Raw genomic sequence first — 24,374 nt, forward strand, 5'->3', positions numbered from 1 at the left:
CAAATGTGTCTGGTCAGCAATTGAATCTGTCCTGTGCCTGAGAGAAGCTGCAGCCTATGGTCACCCGGAATAATGGTTCCCCCAGGATTCCAACAAATTCATGTAACCGATCTCGCCCCTATCTGAACTTAGGCGGCGTGCATGTAACACATAGCCTGAAACTGGTACAGCATGGCTGACTATTTTGGAGGTTGTTAGAGAACTCCGCATGTGGAACCTCACTGACAAATGCAATTGCTTGTCAGATGATGCTATGGATGTGCTTTCATATAAATAAAATACCAGGAGTGCCTATAAAATGTGTATTGTATATGAAAATATAAACCATACATCTTTGTTGGGGTTTCATATCTGATTTTGGAAGCAGTCAGGCTCCTGTATTACCCTCACACTTTGTCAGATAGATATAAATTATTAAAAAAACACACGCACAATATTTAAAGGGATTGGCCACTCATTTTTCTTAGTGCAGCTTTCCTCACAAACAGACAAACATTTCTGTCCTTAAAAATGGGTGAAAAAGGAGGAGGAGCAGTGACCAGACCTGTCCAACAGCCTCCTCAAGTAGAAAAGCAGCTTTCCCATGTGAGGTGTTTTACAATAGGAGGCGGCTAATGGACAGGTCTGCTCACTGCTCCTCCACCTGCAGCCATTTAATGTGCTGGTCAGCTGTGTGGCCTAAGTGTCACTTTTCAAGTTTAACCCCTTCCCGACCCGTGTCACACCGTTTGTGACATGGAAAACAGTTCGTTCCCGACCCATGTCACAGCGTCTGTGACATGGAGGGAAAGACCCCCTGCAGCGCCTGCGAGCGGGGTCGCTCAGGTGTCACAGTTGCTACTGCAACTGGACATCCTGAAGTCGACCCCCCGGGGGGTGGATTAACCCCCCCGTGCCTGGGACCCCTCCGATTGGCTGTTTCATTTTCACTTTTAATGAAACTGCCAATCGGTATGAATTAAATATTTCACCAATGAAAATTGGTGTAATATTTAAATCTGGGCATGGCCTGATGCTTACAGCATCAGCCATTGGCTGGGGGGAGTGTCACCTCTGTCCCCCCCTCCCCCCAGATCTGATTGGGGGGCTAGCGTCACATGGATACTAGCCCCAATCAGATGTGGAGGGAGTTTTTAATGATGGCCGCAACTGCCCGTCCATGGATCGGGTGCCGGCCGTTGTGGACCCTCTGCTGCTGCCTCCTGTGGACCCTCTGCTGCTGCCCCCCCGTGGACCCTCTGCAGCTGCCCCCCCGTGGATCGCCTGCTGCCGCCGCTGAGCGCCTGCTGCCGCCGCTGATCGCCTGCTGCCGCCGCTGATCTGCATCAGGTAGTATTGCCCCCGCTCCCCCCCGACCCCCCCTCCACTCCACCCTGCCCCCCCCCTCCACCCCCGACCCCCCCTCCACTTTCATACCTGCACCCCGACCTCCGCTCCCTCTGCTCCCTCTCCCACGTCTTCATCCACCGGCTGCTGCTCTCCTTCTGACAGCCGGTGGACTGTGATCACAGCAGCAGCAGGCTCAGTGTAAATGCCCTGCTCCTGTGATCAAACCCACCATCCCCCAGTCCCAGTGATATCACCCCCCACCTCCCAATAATCACCCCTCCCCCAGTGTTCACCCCCCCTGTCCCCAGTGTTCACCCCCCTGTCCCCAGTGTTCACCCCCCCTGACCCCAGTGTTCACCCCCCCAGTGTTCACCCCCCCTGTCCCCAGTGTTCACCCCCCCTGTCTCCAGTGTTCACTCCCCATCCCCAGTGTGCACCCCCCCATCCCAGTGATCACCCCCCCCCCCCCGCAAACCCAGTGATCACCCCCCTTGCTGCTGCCGGCTCCTGCCCCAGTGATCACCCCCCTTGCTGCTGCCGGCTCCTGCCCCAGTGATCACCCCCCTTGCTGCTGCCGGCTCCTGCCCCAGTGATCACCCCCCTTGTTGCTGCCGGCTCCTGCCCCAGTGATCACCCCCCTTGCTGCAGCTGCTGGCTCCTCCATCTCTTCAGCCCCCCCCTACGCCTGACAGCCCCCGTACGCCTGACAGCCCCCGTACGCCTGACAGCCCCCGTACGCCTGACAGCCCCCGTACGCCTGACAGCCCCCGTACGCCTGACAGCCCCCCTATGCCTGACAGCCCCCCTATGCCTGACAGCCCCCCTATGCCTGACAGCCCCCCTACGCCTGACAGCCCCCACACGTGACTGCAGAAGGTTACACCAAGCACACACACACACGTACACTCACACTATAATAAAGTTTCGATTTTTTTTTTTTTTTTTTTTTTTTTTTTTTTTACACACGCACACAGCACACAAAATGTCCCGCCCGTCCCACTCATCCCAGTCTAGGGCGTACTCAGCTTAGTAGGCTATGTCAGGTTGGTGTGTGTGTTGTAGTGTGTGTGTGTGTGTGTGGTGTATACACTACAATATACCACACCGCACACCAACCTGACATACACTACACAATGGTGTCCACTAACAAATTGGAACCATGTTGCGTTTGGAGAGTCCCTGTGTGCCCAAACATTGGAGCTCCCCAACAAGTGACCCCATTTTGGAAACTAGACCCCCCAAGGCACCTATCTAGATGCATAGTGAGCACTTGAAACCCCCAGGTGCTTCACAAATTGATTCATAAAAATGAAAAAGTGGAAAAAAAAAACACTTTTTTATTTTTACGGATTAATTTGTGAAGGACCTGGGGGTTCCAAGTGCTCACTATGCATCTAGATAGGTGCCTTGGGGGGTCTAGTTTCCAAAATGGGGTCACTTGTGGGGGAGCTCCAATGTTTGGCCACACAGCGGCTCTCCAAACGCAACATGGTGTCTTCTAACAATTTGAGCCGACAATTTGTTAGCGGACACCATGTTGCTTTTGGAGAGCCGCTGTGTGCCCAAACATTGGAGCTCCCCCACAAGTGACCCCATTTTGGAAACTAGACCCCCCAAGGCACCTATCTAGATGCATAGTGAGCACTTGGAACCCCCAGGTGCTTCACAAATTGATTCATAAAAATGAAAAAGTGGAAAAAAAAACACTTTTTTATTTTTACGGATTAATTTGTGAATGACTTGGGGGTTCCAAGTGCTCACTATGCATCTAGATAGGTGCCTTGGGTGGTCTAGTTTCCAAAATGGGGTCACTTGTGGGGGAGCTCCAATGTTTGGCCACACAGCGGCTCTCCAAACGCGACATGGTGTCCGCTAACAAATTGAATGGAAAATCGGCTCAAATTGTTAGCGGACACCATGTTGCGTTTGGAGAGCCCCTAATGTGCCTAAACAGTGGAGCTCCCCCACAAGTGACCCCACTTTGGAAACTAGACCCCCCAAGGCACCTATCTAGATGCATAGTGAGCACTTGGAACCCCCAGGTGCTTCACAAAATGATCTGTGAAAACAAAAAAGTACTTTTTTTTTCACAAAAATTTTCTTTTAGCCTAAATTTTTTAATTTTCACATGGGTAACAGGATAAAATGCATCCTAAAATGTATTGGTCAATTTCTCCTGAGTACACTGATACCTCATATGTGGTCGTAAACCACTGTTTGGGCACATGACAGGGCTCAGAAGAGAAGGAGCGCAATTTGACTTTTGGAGCTAATTTTCCATTCAAAAAGTAAAATGGCGCTCCTTCCCTTCTGAGCCCTGCCGTGTGCCCAAACAGTGGTTTACGACCACATATGAGGTATCAGTGTACTAAGGAGAAATTGACCAACAAATTTTAGGATGCATTTTATCCTGTTACCCATGTGAAAATTAAAAAATTTAGGCTAAAAGAAAATTTTTGTTAGAAAAATAAAAATGTTCATTTTTTTCTTCCATGTGGCTTTAGATCCTGTGATGCACCTGAAGGGTTAATAATCTTCTTGAATGTAGTTTTGAGTAGCTTGAGGGGTGCAGTTTTTGGAATGGTGTCACTTTTGGGTGTTTTCTGTCATGTACACCCCTCAAAGGGACTTCAAATGTGATGTGGTCACTAAAAAAAATGGCTTTGCAAATTTTGCTGGAAAAAAGAAAATTTGCTGATGAACTTTGAACCCTTCTAACTTCCTACCAAAAAATTTTTTTTTTTCAAAAATTGTGCTGATGTAAAGTAGACATGTGGGAAATGTAATTTATTAACTATTTTGTGTCACATCACTCTCTAGTTTAGCAGAATAAAAATTCAAAATTTGAAAATTGCAAAATTTTCAAAATTTTTCCCATATTTTTGATTTTTTCACAAATAAACGCAAATATTATCGACCTAAATTTAATACTAACATGAAGCCCAATATGTCACGAAAAAACAATCTCAGAATCGCTAGGATCCGTTGAAGTGTTCCAGAGTTTTTACTTCGTAAAGGGACACTGGTCAGAATTGACAAAAATGCCAAGGTCTTTAGGGTCAAAATAGGCTGGGTCCTGAAGGGGTTAAAGGTAAGCTGTAACGTTGCTAATGGTGTCTGATCTACAGTCAGGATATATAGAGCTGTTGATAAACATTTTTGTGGGAAAAGTTTCTGTAAAACTTATTTTATTTATTGAAATCTCAGGTGTTTGAATGCATTGGAGCCCCATGGGCGGTCCTATTCAGTGATTGATAGTCTTCCCTGGTTGACATGCATGCAGAGATAGCTGTCAATCATTAGTAAGACCGCCCATCGGACTCTTACATACAAATACCAGGGAGTTCAATGAATAAAATACAAGTCCTACTGAATCTTTTCCAATAAATCTACAGGGTGGGCCATTTATATGGATACACCTAAATTAAATGGGAATGGTTGGTGATATCAACTTCCTGTTTGTGGCACATTAGTATATGGGAGGGGGAAAACTTTTCCAGATGGGTGGTGACCATGGTGGCCATTTTGGATCCAACTTTATTTTTTTCAATGGGAAGAGGGTCATGTGACACATCAAACTTATTGAGAATTTCATAAGAAAAACAATGGTGTGCTTGGTTTTAACGTAACTTTATTTATTCATGAGTTATTTACAAGTTTATGACCACTTATAAAATGTGTTCAAAGTGCTGCCGATTGTGTTGGATTGTCAATGCAACACTCTTCTCCCACTCTTGACACACTGATAGCAACACCGCAGAAGAAATGCTTGCGCAGGCCTCCAGTATCCGTTGTTTCAGATGCTCCATATCTCGTATCTTGATGGTATGGTGTGGTATATGGGGTACAAAGATAGTGGGGCAATTCTTCATCAATGGAAACCTCAATGCCACTGGATATCTGAAATTGCTACATGATGATGTGTTGCCCTCTTTATGCACTGGAGAGGGCACGTTCCCTGAGTTTGGTGCACCACCACATTAAGGGGGTCAGGTCCGAGCATTCCTAAATGAACAGTTTCCTGGAAAATGGATTGGTCATCGTGGGCCAGTTGAATGGCCACCAAGGTCTCCCGATCTGACCCCCTTAGACTTTTATCTTTGGGGTCATCAGAAGGCAATTGTCTATGCTGTGAAGATACGAGATGTGGAGCATCTGAAACAACGGATACTGGAGGCCTGCGCTAGCATTTCTTCTGCGGTGTTGCTATCAGTGTGTCAACAGTGGGAGAAGAGGGTTGCATTGATAATCCAACACAATGGGCAGCACTTTGAACACATTTTATAAGTGGTCATAAACTTGTAAAAAACTCATGAATGAATAAAGTTACGTTAAAACCAAGCACACCATTGTTTTTCTTATGAAATTCTCAATAAGTTTCATGTCACATGACCCTCTTCCCATTGAAAAAAATTAAGTTGGATCCAAAATGGCCGACTTCAAAATGGCCACCATGGTCACCACCCATAAGGAAAAGTTTTCCCCCTCCCATATGCCAATGTGCCACAAACATGAAGTTGATATCACCAACCATTTCCATTTACTTTAGGTGTATCCATATAAATGGCCCACCCTGTATATATTAATTTTCTCAGCTTGTCCTTCTTTATATCATGCAGTCCACAGATCAGACTGTGTGTGCAATGGGACCGGTTCCCAAATTGACGTGAAGCATTATCAAATCAGATCATTTCACAATTAGATATATTTTAATACTTTTTTCCCCTCTGCAGTAACGATTGAATCTCATTAAGGGCTTCCAATATTATTTATCTTATTTTTGTTTTACCATTCTTAATTAGATTTTTTTTTTATTCTAAAGAACCTGGCACAAGCATGCTGTGGTGTTAAGAGGATGGTTGGATGTTGTAGGCCTCATTGTGGATTCAGATGAACAAATAACAGCCCAGGAAGTAAAGCAAGAACTGCAACAGGTAGAATGCAAATGTTTCTATTATCATATGATCGTTCAGAGGTTTTAGTTTAATGCTCTGTTGCAAAGTGCCAGCCCAGTTCTACAAAGACCGCAAGATAAAAAAAAATGACAGGCTGAAGTCCACCATTCTAGCTGGTAGATCAGCCACAATTTATAGTGAAATGAGCAGGTGGATATAAGGAAAGTTCCATTACAGTGAAAGAGGACATGGGACTTACTTTGCTCTGGTTGGGAATGGGGGAGTGGTTATTTTTAGGTAATGCTGCCTTTGTCAAAAACTGAAGTATTGACAACTTGAACATTAGCACATCTCTGGCATAAGACTGTTAAGGTATGTTCACACTTCTCATATTTCCAGTGGTCAAAAAAGGGGTTCCCGAACGGACGATGCTTCAGGAATCACCCCTATTTTTCTGCATATTGTAACTTTTTTTTTTTAGCATCTTTTTGGTGTATATCGGACTTTTGTTTTAACTCATGCATGTATTTTGACCTAAAAATAATTTTTGCAATTCGGTTTAATTAAAAATGTTGCACTGTTTTTTTAAAAACTCTGTTTCCCTCCACATACAACTCTGATGTGGTCTGTGGTCATAAATGAACTAAAAATAACAAATGATAGAGAATCTCTCCCATTGGAAGTCAGAATGAGCTCGCTGATTCTCACTTAACCCATTTTGCAACCAACAATAGCCAGGGCAGCACACAGGGCTATTGCAGGCAAACAGTGCACATTTTTTAATCAAACCCAATTACAAAAAGGATTTTAAATAAAAAATAAATGGATTTCTGGAAAAAAAATTGTCCTCAAAGGTGGAGAGCCCCTTTAAGCAATGAAGAAACAGCTATTGTTTTTTTTGTGGTGAAAACGCTCAAAATTATGTCTTCCCATTGAATTCTATTGTAAAGTATAGCGCTTCTTCCTAGTGGAAAACACCAGAAGAATGGACAAGCTGCTACTTGGCAGTTTTGAAAGCCTGAAGTGTTTAAAAGACACTTAATTGCTTGAAATTATGAACAGCAAGTAGTTTTCCATAGAAATAAATAGGACAATTTTTTTGAGGGTTTTGTGAACACTTTATTCCAGCGCTTTTAGGAGCTGAGCTGCTTAAAAATCATCGAAAAAATACTTAATGTGAGCACATCCTTAGGAACAGGTAAAACTGATACACCAAGGAATATTATCAAAACTAATCCTAGGGAAAGTGGAGCAGGGAAAACTATCTCAAGACACTAAAATTCCCCCCAACAAACATACGGTTATTATACATTGAAAGGGAGTCTGTCAGCTAATTGACAGTATAAAGTACGCACACAGCTTTGTAGGGAATAGAGACCCCCCTCAAAAAGGAGATTTTTGTGTACTCACCGTAAAATCTCTTTCTCTTAGCCTCTAATTGGGGGACACAGGACCTTGGGTTATGCTGCTGTCCACTAGGAGGCGACACTATGCTTATCTGAAAAAAAGATAAAGCGTGGCTCCTCCCCTGCAGTATACACCCCCAGGCGGCATTTGCCTGCTCCAGTTTTGTGCAAAAGCAGTAGGAGAAACGTAACATATATAACATAACCATGCCTATAGAAAAAGGCAACTATGTTGGAACTCAAAGGAAAACCAATATGAGAACTCAACTTAAACGGCCCTGAAGGGCAACAGGGTGGGTGCTGTGTCCCCCAATTAGAGGCTAAGAGAAAGAGATTTTACGGTGAGTACACAAAAATCTCCTTTACTCTGTCGCCTCCTTGGGGGACACAAGACCTTGGGACATCCTAAAGCAGTCCCTGGCTGGGAAGCAATGGACGAATATTATGTAGACGGTTCCCTAGGATTGGGATACCGCCGCCTGTAAGACACGTCTGCCCAGGCTCGCATCTGCTGAGGACTGGGTATGAACGCTGTAGTGCTTAGTAAACGTGTGTAGGCTAGTCCAGGTGGCTGCCTTACATACTTGTTGTGCCGAGGCCTGGTGGCGAATGGCCCAGGAGGCCCCTACCGCACATGTAGAATGTGCCTTAATATCTGCTCGAAGAGGAGAATTTTTGAGGCGGTAAGCCTCTTGTATGGTGGATTTAATCCACCTGGCAAGGGTAGCCTTAGAGGCTGGCAGACCCTTGCGACCACCTTCCAGAAGGAGGAAAAGAGAATCAGATTTTCTGAAGGGCGCAGTCCTAGACACATAGATACGCAATGCCCTAACAAGGTCAAGCGTATGCAAAGCCTTTTCCACTCTATGAACCGGAGTCGGACAGAGGGACGGTAAGGAAATCTCTTCGTTGAGATGGAAGTTTGACACAACCTTCGGGAGAAAGGGTGGAACCGTACAGAGAACTACCTTATCCTGGAAAAAATTCAGGAATGGCTGTCAACAGGAGAGTGCCGTGAGTTCAGACACTCTACGTAGTGAGGTGATTGCCACGAGGAAAACTACCTTCTGGGATAGAAGACAGAGTGGAACCTCCTTAAGGGGTTCAAAGGGTGCTTCCTGTAGTACTGTGAGCACCAGGTTAAGGTCCCACATTTCTAGTGGTTGTTTGTAGGGGGGGGGACCAATCGTGAAACCCCCTGGAGAAAAGTTCTGACTTGCGGTCTGTGAGCAATGCTTTTTTGAAAAAGTACAGACAGAGCTGATACCTGGCTTTTAAGGGAGGCCAGAGATAGTCTGGCTTCCAGGCCCGATTGAAGAAAACCGAGTACCCTAGGTAAGGAGTAGGGTAGTGGGGCTTGTTTACAAGAATCGCACCAGGTAAAGAAGGCTTTCCAGGTACGGTAGTAGATCTTGGCAGAAGTTGGTTTTCGTGCTCTGATCATGGTTGCAATGACATCTGGCGGAAAACTTGCCTGTGCTAGCAACCAGGTTTCAATGGCACGCCGTCAAACTGAGGGCCTCTAAGTTCTGGTGGTAGAATGGGCCTTGTGACAGAAGATCCGGGTGGTCGGGAAGACGCCAGGGAACGTCTGCAATGAGTCGTACGATGTCGGCGTACCATGTACGCCTGGGCCAGTCCGGAGCGACTAGGATGGTTGGAACTCCCTCCTGTTTGATCTTTCTCACCACTCTGGGAATCAGAGGGAGAGGTGGAAAAATATATAGGAGCTGGAACTGGGTCCAATCCTGAACCAGGGCATCCGCCGCCAGCGCTCGCGGATCGCGTGACCTGGCTATGAAGTTGGAGACTTTGGCATTGAGGTGAGACGCCATTAGGTCCACGTCTGGAGTGCCCCAACGATGGCAGATCTGTTGAAAGACTTTGGGATGGAGAGCCCATTCTCCCGAGTCTATTCCTTGCCGGCTGAGGAAGTCTGCTTCCCAGTTGCCTACACCCGGAATGTGGACTGCGGAGATAATAGAGTCCGCTTTCTCTGCCCAGTGGAGAATGTGTGTCACTTCTCGCATCGCTCGGGCACTGCGGGTCCCCCCTTGGTGATTGACATATGCTAAGGCCGTGGCATTGTCCGACTGGACTCTGATGTGGGAGGCTGCCAGTAAGTGCTGGAATGGTCTCAACGCCAGGAGAATGGCACGAATTTCCAGGATGTTGATGGGCAAGGTTGCTTCCACTGGAGACCACTTGCCTTGTGCCCTGTGGTGTAGATGTACTGCAGCCCAACCCGTCAGTCTTGCGTCGGTGGTCAGGATCTTCCATTGACCTGGGAGAAAGGATTTTCCTTTTGTCAGAGAGGACCGGTTGAGCCACCAGTGAAGGGACTTCCTGGCTGACAACTTTAGTTGGAATTTCCTGTCGAGGGAAGAAGGGTTCCTGTCCCATGACCTGAGAATGTCTAGTTGGAGAGGTCTGAGGTGAAGCTGAGCAAATGGAACCGCTTCCATTGCCGCCACCATCCTGCCAAGGACTCTCATTGCAAATCGGAGAGATCGGGAGGATCTGTTGAGAAGGGTGCGGACTCCTGCGCGCAGAGATTGTGCCTAGTCTCTGGGAAGAAGTATCAGACCCTTGGAGGTATTGAATAGCATTCCCAGAAATGTCAAGGCCTGGGTTGGGGTTGGTGACGACTTTTGTAAGTTGACTAACCAACCTAGGCGACTCAGGGTGTCGATCGTGATTGAGACACTGATCTTGCTGTCCTTGAAGGTGGGAGCCTTGATGAGGAGATCGTCTAGGTATGGAATGACCACTATGCCTCTGGAGTGTAGGACGTGCATGGTGGTTGCCATGACTTTGGTAAACACTCTGGGAGCTGTGGCAAGTCCGAATGGGAGAGCCACGAACTGGTAGTGGTCCTGATTGATTGTGAACCTGAGAAATCTCTGATGAGCAGCCGCAATCGGTATGTGTAAGTATGCATCTTGTATATCTATGGAGGCGAGGTATTCTCCTTTTTCCATGGATGCTATGATGGAACAAAGAGATTCCATTCGAAAGTGACGTACTCTTACATACTTGTTGAGATGTTTGAGATCTAGTACAGGCCTTGCTCCGCCTCCTTTCTTGGGGACTACAAATAGATTGGAGTAGAACCCCTGAAAGCGCTCGGCTGTTGGGACAGGTATTCTGACTCGTGCTTGAAGGAGCGATGAGACCGCCAGGTGAAAAACCCGCGCCTTTTCTGGCGGCTTTGAGGGAACAGATATAAGGAATCTGTTTGGTGGGATGGAGGTGAACTCTATTTTGTATCCTGAAGATACTAGCTCCCTGACCCACCTGTCTTTTGTAATAGGTAGCCAGACTTGGTGAAAGAGTGAAAGTCGGCCGCCTACGGGTGGAGTCGGTGAGTCAAGATGAGGAGAAATTCTTTGATTTTCCTCTGTGAGACTTTGATTGGCCTGTCTTTGACTGCCAGGGCTTGTCCGACTTTTGAGTCGATCTGGAGTCTTCCTTGCGTGTGAAGCGGCTGTTAATTTGTGCTGGCCGAGAGACGGACCAGCCGGAAGAGTTCCGAAAGGACCGGAATCTCGTTTGGTTACGTTTATTAAAGTTGCGTTTGGGCTTCAGTTGGGGGAGAGAGGTACTCTTACCCCCGGTGGCGTTGGATATCATTGTGTCCAACTTTTCGCCAAACAGTCGACCTCTGAAATATGGAAGCTGCGTGAGAGACTTCTTTGAGGTTGCATCTGCTTTCCATTCACGTAACCAGAGAATACGTCGAATAGTGACAGCATGTGATAATGCTACCGCTGCGCATCTTGCGGAATCAAGAGCCGCATGAATTAAGTAATCCGCCACAACTGCTATTTGAACTGCTTGTTGAGACAGTTCAGGGGCAGAGGCTTGAAGACTAGTTTGTAAATTTCTAGCCCAAGCTATTATGGCTTTAGATGCCCAAACCGAAGCGAACTCGGGAGCTAGGGAGGCTCCTATGATTTCGTAAGTTGAACGTGCCAAACTTTCTACCTGCCGGTCTGCTGCATCTCTAAGGGTTGAGCTATCTGGCAGAAGTGTCTGTGCTGCCAGCCTGGATACTGGAGGGTCCACTGCTGGGGGATCTGTCCACTCTTTGAAGGTTTCTTGAGAAAAAGGGTATCTGGTTTCCACAAGCTTGCGAGTGGCAAGTTTTTTGTTAGGCTGTAAAAATTGATTTGTAAGAATAGATTTGAATTCTGAGTGATCTGAGAAGAACTTAGCCGGTTTTGGTGGTCCTTCAAATTAAATTTAATCTTGAGGTACATCCGGGGTCGGATCAGAAATGTTCTGTACCCGATTTATGGACGAGATTATGTCCTCAACTAGTGCTGCATTGCTAGTTGGTGATGGGGTTAGAGATTCGTCAGTCTCCTTGTCTGAGTCGGAGTCACAAATGCCTTCTGACTCCTGTGTGTCACTGTTGTGTCTGCTAGGCGAATCAGGCTGGGGTATTTCTCTGGCCGGTGAATGGTTAGGAGAAATATAGTTCCTGTTCCTGTTAGGGGACTGTCTAGATAATTTGGGACTACGGTCTCTGTCTCTGGACAGGGATGACAGTGTGCTGTGTGAAGACGCAGATGAGCGTGACCTGTGGGTACGCTTGCGTCCTGACCCTGACCTGGAAGTGCCTGGGTCAGAGTATGGATGGGAGAGACTTTTCCTTTGTTGTGTAGGATTCATAGAAGAAATATGACTTTGCATAGCCTGAAGCAGCTTGTCAGTCATGTTATCCATGGACTTCATAGATTGTGACATTTGAGTGACCCATTTCGGCATGGCAACAGACTCTGATATGGTAGGGACTGCTTGGGACTCTGGCACAGTAGTCTGCGTACAATCCCTGCAATGCGGATACGTGCTGCCGCTGGGAAAAGCAATGCCACAGGCTGTACAGAAAGCGTAGAAGCTGTCCTGCCTGGTTTTCTTAGCCCCCCTGCATAGCCACTCCAGGTGCACTATGCCGGGCTCAAAGTCTATCTGCAGAGGAGGATATAGAGTATATAGAGCTTCACAGCTGAGGGTTAACTCAGGCTGTGAACTTGCCCCATCTTTAGTGTGCCACTGTGATAGCGCCGATATAAACCTGGTCCTGTGCCTCCCCGGAGACCTGGCTGGCCTGTGTCCTGTTTGCAGCGATAATGGCCGCCGTCAGAGGGAAGAAGGGGGGCGTAGCGTTGCAAGGGCGCCAGTTTCCATGGGGATGCGCGCCCTGCAGCACAGCTCCGCCCTTTTTTATGACGTCGAGTAGCGTCAGAAGTGTCTCCGGGGGGGCGGAGGCTTCGGCTAGGCCGGAGCCGCGGCCTAATTTTAAAATAGTGCCCGAAAAGGGCTCCAGGACGGCGCGGTGGACCAGTGGGGGGGGGGGGGGTGTCGGATGAGCACCGGACCCCCCCGCCCCCCCCGGTTCTGAAGCCAGGATGGTGGTGGGGAACTGATGAAAAGGGGGGTTCTGAAGAGGGTCGCCTTTGGGCGCTGTAGGATGAAGCTGCCGCAGGTGCAGAGCCTGTGAGGGCCTGCACCTCCTATGCCATGACTGTCTGCACCTTCCCCGGCTTGTACAGGAGCCCTCAGTGGAAACTGTGGCTCCTGTATGTGCTGCTGGTCGTCGGCTGCTGTGTGCTGCTGGAAGACTGTGTCTCAACCTACTACCCCCCCCCCCCCCCTCCCCCCCCTAGGAGGGGATTAGGGAGGGTGCCGCTGTCACCTTCAGGGGGCTTTATCCTCTCCTCAACTTTGGACCAAGACTAAAGAATTGGGGAAGGAGGGGGGTTCTAAACTTCGGACCTGACCCAAGGGCCGGCGAAGGAGCAGCATGGTGGCAGCGCCATCTCGACTTCAACCGTGCACCGCAGACGGGGGCAAAGGAAGGAGCCATGCCGGGGGTCTCTTAAGAGAGGCCCTCTTTTCTTCATCTGTAATCCCGTGCTGGAGCGAGGGACGAGTGAAGGTCTAAAGGTGTGCCTCCTGCTGACACTAAGCAAAAACTGGAGCATGCTAATGCCGCCCGGGGGTGTATACTGCAGGGGAGGAGCCATGCTTTATCTTTTTTTCAGATAAGCATAGTGTCGCCTCCTAGTGGACAGCAGCATAACCCAAGGTCCTGTGTCCCCCAATGAGGCGACAGAGTAAATGCACTTTTAGAATCCTAATTGCTGCCTTTGTTTTTCAGAAACTAAAATTTAATCTATTATTATTGGTGGATTCTTGATCTGGCTTAGGGTGTTTTCACACTGCGTTTTGGCACCTGCTAGTTATTCCCGTCGGGGCTTATGTCCAAACCCCCCGCAAAACGGGATTCCGAAGTATGCACTGACAAAGCGAACATGTGCTCTGTCGTGCATCATTTTTGGGCATATACACCTACTGGAGACAGAGAGAGTCTACTACGTCAGTGTCCACCTCCAGTAAGCGTACATGCCCGAAAATGATGCACGACAGAGTGCACGTTCGCTCGGTCGGCACCATTATAGTGTTTGGCCCCGTTGGGACATACGCCCGAATCCCCTTTTGCGGGTCGGACATAAGCCTTGACGGAACAAATGAACGGGTGCCACAACATGGTGTGAAAGCACCCTAAGAAGCTCCGTGCACTGTTCTGCCTACTGATTTACATGTACCCACTTCGCTCACTGCCGATTGACAACACTGCCTTGCCTGGAGCCAACAAGGTCTATAGAGAGAGCTCAGAAAAAACAGCACTGTTAATCACGAGGGAGGGACATGCAAAATCAGTGAATCAAAATTTGCATCAAGCACCCTAATTAAAATATTAGATTAAACTTCAGTTTCTGCAAGCAGTAATTAGAACACTGACGGTAGGTTCACATGACCGTTTTTCAAGTCCTAGTGCTGTCCATGAAATAGACTAAATAAAACAGACAGCACTTAGACCAGTGTAGCTTTTTTTTTTTTTTTTTTTTTTTTTCCCACTTTTCACGGACCAAATCTGCATGTGAAGGGGAAAAGAAAAAAATCACAGCATGCACTAGTTTCTTTGATTTGTTAAGCCCCCGTCTCACATAGCGAGATCGCTGCTGTGTCACGGTTTTGGTGACGCAACAGCGACATCACCAGCGATGTCGCTATGCGTGACACTTTGCAGCGATCAGGCCCCTGCTGTGAGGTCGCTGATCGCTGCAAAGTGTCCTGAACCATTTTTTTGGTTGTTGCCCTCCCGCTGGTCAGCACACATCGCTGTGTGTGACCAGCAGGACCAGCGATCACGCTGGTAACCATGGTAAACATCGGGTTACTAGGGGCGCACGCGCATCTAGTAACCCGTTGTGTATCATGGTTACGAGCCTGCTGAAGGGAGTGGTAACCTCCCGCTCACTGTAGCAGAGTGGTAACCATGATAAACAGCGGGTTACTAGGTGCGCGTGTGCCCCTAGTAACCCGCTGTTTATCATGGTTACCAGCCTGCTCCTGCTTCAGCAGGCTGGTAACCAGGAGCAGGACATCGTGGACAGATTCTTTCCACGATGTTGCTGCTCCCCTGATCGTTGGTGAGCCTGCCTGTTTGACAGCTCACCAGCGACCACATAGCGACGCAGCAACGATCCCTGACAGGTCGTATCGTTGTCGGGATCGTTGCAGCGTCGCTAGGTGTGACGGGGCCTTTAGACTTGCCTAGGCGAATCTCATCTATGGATGCACAAGAAAAAAAAAAAACAAATTCCATACAAAGCCACTGTATAGCGTCCGACTTTTACAGATACAATGCAAGTCTTTAACATGGCAAACTATTACTGTAAATTGACTGCGTACAGATGAGAAATAGGGAGGAAAAAAAACAGTTTTCTTGATGAAACTGCCAATTTTTTTTTTTTTATACGATCCCGTGAATCTGGCTGACAGGTGAGAATTTTATAGGGGCCATATCCCGTACGAGGCACTGTGCTTCTCTTATACTGTTAGTTCAAGCTGACACTCATGTTATTACATGTGCCCCAGGGCTTGAGTTTGTCATCAAGATTTCACCCTGCAAATGTATTATTTGCATATAATAGTAACATTCTAACATAGGTTGAATGAAGACGTAGGTCCGTCAAGTTCAACCTTTCGCCCCCAATTGTACTCTCTACACTAACACTACAGTAACTTACTGGGACTAGTCCTCACAAATGTATTATTACCATTTTTATTATGGCTGCACTATTACAATTAATGTACCCGTTTATAATTTTTTACAATTTGTTTGAGATTTTGTATTACTCTTGTGAAGGGTCTTTTTTTTACAATTGTGAAGATTAAAGACCAGCACTAAAACAAAATAGTGCTGTCAGCAGGATTTCACAAAGTATTTATATGTGCTTTAAGAACAAAAAAAAATATGAATACAAAATGACTAAATAAAACTGGCATAAAAAGTTAATCTGTAAATAACTTACATTAATATATCCATAATATCAATATAATGCATGACAAGAAAGTGCAATGAGCTGGAAAAAAAAAACGCAGTCTCACCTGCAAGGGCATATCATACCCAAGCTAAAAAGATAGTCCATATACATAGTGTGGTATCTTTCCAGAGATATACTGTATAGAATAAGGCTATATATTCCAAGTGGAGCAGATAAAAAGGTTTAAACCAAACCCAAATTCTTGCCACAATTGTATAGGGGGTCCAGGGGGACGGGGAGGACAGGTGGCAAAGCTTGATAAAGCTTTTTTTAAGCGAAACGTGCTTATAGCCTTATTCTATAAGGGTCTGTTTGACCCTGGATTTACGGATTTACCGGGGTTTCAGCCATTGTTTCTTTAAGATATGTTGGTCGTTGTTTGTATATTTATATGTGCTTGTAGCGCTTTCAAACACAAGTCCAGCAATACCTTTACAAAGTCAGTTCGATCCTCCATTACTGAGAAATCAGCGTTTCAATTGATATGCAAGTGAGGCTGAAGAGATGAAGCCTCAGTCACTCCAGCTCTATTCCCCGCTCAGCGCCGCCTCCTCCTGCTTGACTGACAGCCTGTATGCTGTGTGACTTCAGGCAAATGAGACATCAACCAACCAGCAGGAGGTAATGCTGGTTAGGGAGTAGAGTTTGAGTGACAGAGGCATCAGATCTACAAATAGTTCTGCAGCCTCATTGCATATCAATTCAAACACTGATTTCTCAATAATGGAGGAACTGACTGGCCCTGTAAAGATATTTCTGGACTTGTCTTTGGAAGAGATACATGCACATATAAATAGTTTGTGAAATCCTGATGACAGCACTATTTTGTTGATTTAGTGCTGGTCTTTAATCTTTGTAAGGGTCTTTTTTTACCCTTGTGAAGGCAACTATGACTTTTCTCTTGTGGTAGTTCTGTTTAGATCTCCCCCACTATTTTATGAAAGGCTTCCTCAATATGTAATGTATCAGTTTTTCCTTGAGTTTCTTTTAATGGGCTTATCCACTATTCCAGGTTAAGAATGCAATTAGAGGATTACAGCTTATGCTATTGCTAATACCATCAGCAACCCCTATGGCTAAGTGCCCACGTTGCGTTTTTCAAGCATATATGCTGCAGAATTTCCGCAGCGTAAATGCTAGGTAATCCGCCCCCCATGGTCCCCAAGGGGATTCCGCAAGTTCTATGTCCATGCTGCGGATTTTTCCGTAGCGTTTCTGCGGCGCTCAAAAATCCGCAGCATGTCCATTAATTTTGCGGACACGCAGCGTAATCGCCGCCATTGACTTGCATTGAGACGCATATAATCCGTGTCAGTACATTTGTACTCACGGATTATATGCGTTTCAATGTGCGGATAGTACCCAAGTCTGGAGGAGAGGAGACTCTCATCCAGACCTGGGTACCATAGAAAACTGTAAAAAAAAAAAGAATTTAAAATAAAAAATAAAGTTTATACTCACCTTCCGATGTCTTCCCGGTGTTTTGTCTTCTCCGTGACGGTGTCTTGCAATGTTCGCGTTGATGTGAAGGATCTGCCATGACGTCACTGAGTCATGTGACCCATCACATGGCTCAATGACGTCACCGCAGGTCCTTCACACTACCGCAAGCAGTGCAAGACACCGGACGGAGCAGACAAAACACCGGGAAGACATCGGAAGGAGAGTATAAACTTTTTTTTTTTTTTTTTAACTAACTTGGTCACACTACTATAAATCATGCCGGTTGCGTTGATTTATATAGTGTGAACAAGTTGTCAAGCACTTTTCCAAGTGATGCTAAATCGCTCGTTTAACCCGCATGTGGAAATGCATGCAAAAACGCTTTACAAACGCTTCTACCTGGTGGGAAAACCGCATGTAAAATCCACATGCGTTTTTCCTGCCAGGGAGAAGCGTAAAAAATATGCTTAAGGCTGGGTGCCCACGTAGCGTTTTTCAAGCATTTATGCTGCGGAATTTCCACAGCGGAAACGCTTGTGAAACGCTAGGTAATCCGCCCCCCATGGTCCCCAAGGGGATTCCGCATGTTCTATGCACATGCTGCGGATTTTTCTGCAGCGTTTATGCTGCGTACAAAAATCCGCAGCATGTCATTTAATTTTGCGGTAGCGCAGCGGAACTCCCGCCATTGACTTGCATTGAAACGCATAGAAACCGCGACTGTACATTTCTACAAGCGGCTTCTATGCGTTTCTATGTGCGGATGGTACCCAGTTCTGGAGGAGAGGAGACTCTCATCCAGACCTGGGTACCATTGTACCTGTAAAAAAAGAATAAAATAACAAAGTTATATTCACCTGTCCGGCGTCTTCTCTCTGAATGCCGGCATCGCTTGAGGACCTGCGGTGACGTCACAGTCATGTGACCGCAGGCCCTTCACCGCTCTGTCTCGCGATATGCTGGCAGCCAGGAACCTGACAGGAACGAGCGCTGCAGCCACGCCGGGACATCGGGGGTGAGTATAGCTTTATTTGTTTTAATTTTTACGGTTCACACTGTATAAATCCATGCTGTTTGCATGGATTTATACAGTGTGACCTAGTTGTCAAGCACTTTGCAAGTGATGCTATCGCCTGGAAAGCGCTTGTCAATCTGCATGCGGAAACGCATGTGAATACGCATGTGGATCCGCATGTATTCTGCAGGAAAAACGCATGTACAATCTGCATGCGTTTTTTCTGCCAGGGAGATGCAGAAATGCTGCAGAAATTTTCTGCTTAATTTCTGCATCGTGGGCACTTAGCCTTATTCTTTCAACTGTACCATGTTTACCACCATTTAAGTAGAATCTATAGCAACAGATTGGCACCAACTTGAGTTTTGCTGCTCATTTCAAGAGAAAAAACTGCAGCACAGGAAAGTAGCCTAAGGCTGCGTTCATACACTGCGTATTTCAAAATACGCAATGTGCCTTGTGTCTGCCAGCAAAGTGAATGGGAAATTCACTTTGCCGTTCAGACACAGTGTGATTTTACGCAGCGCAAAAGCGCAGCTGCGTAAAGAATTGACATGTCAATTCTTTACGCAGTTGCGTCCTGCGCTTTCTCCTATTGTGCCCTTATAAGCGATGGAATTACGCAGCGGTGTTCACACACTGCGTAATTCCAGCGCTTTTTTATGGAGGTGCAGGAGAAACTATGGGTACTCACCTATCCGATGGATGGGAGAGCCATCCGGTCCGGTCCCGCCGCTTCCAGCATCTGCCGGAGAACCGTTCAGCTGACTGTAGCTTACCGGCTTCCGGTCAGCTGATTTACAAGCCGGTCACGTGACAGTCAGCTGATCGCTTCACGGCAGATGCTGGAAGCCGCGGGACTGGACCGGACGCCTCTCCCATCCATCGGATAGGTCAGTATCCATAGTTTTTTTCTTTTAAAGCAGTGTATGTACTGCAGCCAGAAGCTGTCTGTACATACACTGCTAGGGGGACACACAGACACATACATTACATTACATTCAGGTGTCCATGCTCCTCACACTTCATTTCTCCTGCACCTCCGTAAAAAAAACGCAGTGTGTGAATGGAGGTGTTTTTTTTTTACCTGCGTAAAAAAACGCAGGAAAATACGCAATGTGTGAATGCAGCCTTAGGCTGCGTTCACACATTGCGTATTTTCAAAAAGCGCGCGCGAAAATACGTAATGTGCTTTGTGTCTGCCAGCAAAGTGAATGGGAAATTCACTTTGCCGTTCAGACAGTGTAATTTTACACAGTGGGAAAGCGCAGCTGCGTAAAGAATTGACATGTCAATTCTTTACGCAACTGCGTCCCGCGCTTTCTCTCTATTGTGCCCATTATAAGCGATGGAATTACGCAGCGGTGTTCACACACTGCGTAATTCCATCGCTTTTAACGGAGGCGCAGGATGGATACTCACCTACCCGATGTCAGGGGAGAGGCGTCCGGTCCGGTCCGCTCCAATCCCGCGCTTCCAGCATCTGCCGGTGAGCTGATCAGCTGTTAGCTAACCGGCTTCCGGTCAGCTGTTTACAAGCCAGTCACGTGACAGTCAGCTTATCGCTTCACGGCAGATGCTGCAAGCGCGGGACCGGAGCAGACGCATCTGTCATCCATCGGGTAGGTGAGCACACACGCACGCACACACACACGTCACCCTTCATTTTTCACACTGCGTTTTTTGCTGCGCTTTTTTACGCTGTGTGTGAATGGAGGTGCTTTTTTTTACCTGCGTAAAAAAACGTAGGGGAAAATACGCAGCGTAAAAAAAATGCAGGAAAATACGCAATATGTGAACGCAGCCTAAGTGTGTAGATAAAAATGATGAATTAAATAAAAGCTGGAACGACAATAAGGGAAATAGGGTCTTATTCTGCTTACAAGGGAAATGTTAACGGGATTTGCTCACCTGCTGGGGTTGTGAGTCACAACTGCTTTGTTAGCTCGTTTGAATAGGCTGCTCCAGATCCACCAAAATGATAGGATGCAAACTAGGAGATAAAGTGGATATAAATTCGCACTTCCAGAGGTTCAGTATACGATGACACCAAAAAAAATGGATGTGGTTTTTGTCAACGCGTTTCAGGGTATTCAGACCTCTTCATCAGGATACACAACGATGGCAGTGCGGATTTAGATCCAAGTTTGCATCCTCAATAAAAATAACATTTTTTAGCCACTTAGACTTTAAACAGGAGCTGATTTTCATATTTCTGGTACATGTGGCCATAGCTGTTGAAAGGGTAAGTTTCTTCCCTGACACCTCAATACAATACACGTAGGTTAATTGTAAAAAAAAAAAAAAAAAACACCCCCCCTGGTAAGCTTATCTCTCAGGGGAACAAAAGGAATGAGACGTAGAGATTTAAAACATTGTGTTCCTATTCCTACTGGAAGGTTTTATATGCCAGTTTTGATCCAGAGAAATGAACTTAGCGCATGTTTTAGCTACCTGTGCACCAGAGTCACAGATGAATCCTTAATCCTACCAGCTGTTTAAAAACAGCAGTTTTATAGTAAAAAGGCTTTATCCCCAATAGTGAACACCAGGTACATAGGCATATTGTAACACCTAATCAGCATCTTGTTATCCAACTGGGCTTTAAGGTCTCAAAACCCTAATGGCTGTGGCTACAAGCTAAAATGTGTGTGACCCTAAATTATGTGACTTGCTGTTGAATGTCTTTTTTTTGTTTTACAGCTGTGATTGTGCGGTAAAACAGCTAAGGCAAAGACAGTTGTCATTTGTAGTAAAGAATCCCAAACATCTAGAATATTTGCAATGTGACATCAGGTCACAATGCAATACCATTCAGTAAGAATTCAATAGGTCCAATGTGGAAATCCTAATGTTGTGTGACATGTGGCCCTGTAGCTCTAACCAAATAAAAAATTGCAGAATCAAAGAAAGTGTTAGGTAAATATGATTTTGAGACTAATGTGGATCTTGTTAGGAGAGAATCATCACTTAAGCCTTATTAGAATTAGACCTGTTTTTCATCTATACGACATTAGTCTGATGCCATTGCTGTGTTTTTGGGGGGGGTTTCTTTGTAAACCTCAAAAAACAAACATGTATTTCAAAGAGAAAACAAACAGTTTCATTAAATTTTCTATGAATTTTTCAACCATTGTGTATATGAAACTCTTTTACAGCTGGAAGAACAGATAAAAGAGCGAGAACTGAAGCTTAGCGTGGAGAAGGTGAACGTTCAAGCCTACGTCAGTCGTATTCAGGAGATTGCTGCATCCATGGATTTATCTCCTGAAGATGTAAATAAATGAATAAGTCATAGTATTTGCAATTGTTTTATTTCAAAATGTATGCTATTAAATGAGTTAATGTATTAGCAAGATCATCACCTTTGTTTAGAAATATAAAAGTAATGAGCTACAGCTCCCTTTGGCAGAGCTGACACTCCTGCACTGACCAACCAAAGGGCCAGCACACTCTATTACCCTACACCATTCCACCAGGTACCATCCTCTCACGCAGAAGCTAAACCTGCCCGTACATGTTAGTGCTTCCCTGAGGGCAGCAGTGTATCAACTGGGGTTTCATTCAGTAAAACATTTTCTGCTACCACCAATTAAATTCCTCATTGCTGGGTGATCATTTCTCCAGCTCAATCCCATGAAACCACACATCATGGACATAGGGAAGGAGTGAAGTGATAGTAGGAATAGTCTAGTGTGGGAGGCAGTAGCCATAGCGGATGGTCTGAATCTGAATGACTGCCATCGGGCTGACACGTGCACATGATTCCAACTTGCTTAGAGACCTGGATGTGAATCTCTCTGACACCAGCACATCTGAACAGCCTCCGGCCTTTCCTCAGGAAGCAAAAACAGGCTCATATTCCTATACAGAGCCCACTGCCTCTCCAAAGTGGATTTTCTGTCCAGCCTTCAGGTTAAATGTAAAATCCTTTGGTGCTTCAAAAATGAGAACGATGGTAGAACCAAGGTTGAATTCTCCTAGCTGTTCTCCTTTTCTCATTGCAATACCATCCTGGTTATTGTTCGTTACATAACTCATATCATTATGAGTTCCTTTGTTGTAACGTGGGCTGTTAGTCTGTAAATCCTAATGTCAAGAGAAAAATAAGTTACTTTATATTCCCGTAAATGATTAATACAGAATAGGCTCCATTTACACATGTCAGTTCTTGAGCTACAGAACCCATTGTTGTAACTGTCTATAAAGGAGAGATTTTTGGAGACTGAAATGGCTAAATTTAGACCAAATGCTGCTGTCGATTTGCGCCTTTTTGTGGCAAACGAATAGACAGATGCAGACTGAATGTTTGACGAAAAGTTGAGCTGCAGTGTTAGATTTTGTCACTGTCAAGTGCTCAAGTTAGAAAAGTCTCATGAAGAATGACATATCTACATCCCATTAATAGGCTCCAAAACTAGGCCACATAACCGCATATAAAGTATCTAAAATGACAACCATGAATGTCAAGAATAAGAAATCATTAGTGTTTGGCTAGCTAAACGTACAGCAAACTAAAACTAATGTTATAGTGAAATGGGTCAAATTGTTAAAAAAAAAAAAAAATCTGTTTAGAGACATTAGTTTTACCCTAAGTCTTGTTTTCCTCAGCTGATATCAGATCAATTCACACACCAATTGAAATAAATAAAATTTGATAAATCTATACATGTAAAGTTATCAGCTCATAGATCAGAGGTCTTTCCCGCTCTACATCTGCCCAAAATAGATTAAAAATAAAAAGCTTTACATTAGTTAAGACACAAGTAGTAGATTATAAAAAAGGGAAAAAGTGTAAAGAAAAGATTACAAAAAAAAAAAAAAAAAAGTGTCACAAAAAATTATCTGCCTACAAACTAGGTTTAGATAGGGAGGTTTTCTGGTATCCCAACAGATTAATCCAAGAGATTCTGAGGATGGACCTTAGAGAAAATACTCGAGCTTCTTAAATGTAAATATATTCATTTACTCTGATTTAGAGATGCAATTCTTTTGGTGAACAGAATTCACTTACCCTGTCAAAGTATATGCGTATAGACCCAACATTGGTAGCACCGACGGCAGTGAGTGAGAAGAATCCATGTTTCCATCCTCCTGTGAGGACAACGCGTTCATTGTAGCAGAATAACTCTTTTATCCACCGAGCAACCCCAGGGTTCACAGACATGAGAGATCCTATGAAATCAATGAGTTAGTTACTTTTCATATTGCATTACTGAAATAGCTCAATTGTGTAATTTGTTTATTATGTTTTCCAACCACACAATCATTAATGACTGTGATCATGGTCTAAAATTCAGTCATTACTACTATCAATAATAAGAATATGGCCATGATTTTGCCCCAGATCACATTTAGGGAATGATTTTTTTTTTTTTTACACTAATAATCTTTATTTTTTATATAGCGCTAACATATTCCGCAGCACTTTACATACAGTACAGACCAAAAGTTTGCACACACCTCATTTAAAGATTTTTCTGTATTTTCATGACTTTGAAAATTGTACATTCACACTGAAGGCATCAAAACTATGAATTAACACATGTGGAATTATATACTTAACAAAAAAGTGTGAAACAACCGAAAATATGTCTTATATTCTAGGTTCTTCAAAGTAGCCACCTTTTGCTTTGATGACTGCTTTGCACACTCTTGGCATTCTCTAGATGAGCTTCAAGAGGTAGTCACCGGAAATGGTCTTCCAACAATCTTGAAGGAGTTCCCAGAGATGCTTAGCACTTGTTGGCCCTTTTGCCTTCACTCTGCGGTCCAGCTCACCCCAAACCATCTCGATTGGGTTCAGGTCTGGGGACTGTGGAGGCCAGGTCATCTGGCGTAGCACCCCATCACTCTCCTGCTTGGTCAAATAGCCCTTATACAGCCT

The 24,374-nt window shown here is 45.4% G+C and overlaps 2 protein-coding genes across 7 annotated transcripts in view; one reads left to right on the plus strand and one right to left on the minus strand.

Moving 5' to 3' along the window:
• Positions 1 to 21,798, plus strand: part of SFI1 (SFI1 centrin binding protein) — a 73,275-nt gene extending 51,477 nt beyond the window's left edge. For both annotated transcript variants that reach the window (XM_073673794.1, XM_073673802.1), the window contains exons 31-32: positions 6,152 to 6,263; positions 21,646 to 21,798. In XM_073673794.1, the coding sequence (XP_073529895.1) occupies positions 6,152 to 6,263; positions 21,646 to 21,774 (241 nt within the window). In that variant the 3' untranslated portion in view covers positions 21,775 to 21,798. The remainder of the gene's footprint in view (positions 1 to 6,151; positions 6,264 to 21,645) is intronic.
• Positions 21,786 to 24,374, minus strand: part of PISD (phosphatidylserine decarboxylase) — a 36,848-nt gene continuing 34,259 nt past the window's right edge. For all 5 annotated transcript variants that reach the window (XM_073673836.1, XM_073673854.1, XM_073673828.1 and 2 more), the window contains 2 exons: positions 23,502 to 23,662; positions 21,786 to 22,576 (listed from right to left, as the gene is read on the minus strand). In XM_073673836.1, the coding sequence (XP_073529937.1) occupies positions 22,352 to 22,576; positions 23,502 to 23,662 (386 nt within the window). In that variant the 3' untranslated portion in view covers positions 21,786 to 22,351. The remainder of the gene's footprint in view (positions 22,577 to 23,501; positions 23,663 to 24,374) is intronic.

Source organism: Phyllobates terribilis, unplaced genomic scaffold (genome assembly GCF_046119375.1).
Source record: "Phyllobates terribilis strain yellow unplaced genomic scaffold, ASM4611937v1 Scaffold_1__5_contigs__length_1240528914, whole genome shotgun sequence".
Classification (NCBI taxonomy): domain Eukaryota; kingdom Metazoa; phylum Chordata; class Amphibia; order Anura; family Dendrobatidae; genus Phyllobates; species Phyllobates terribilis.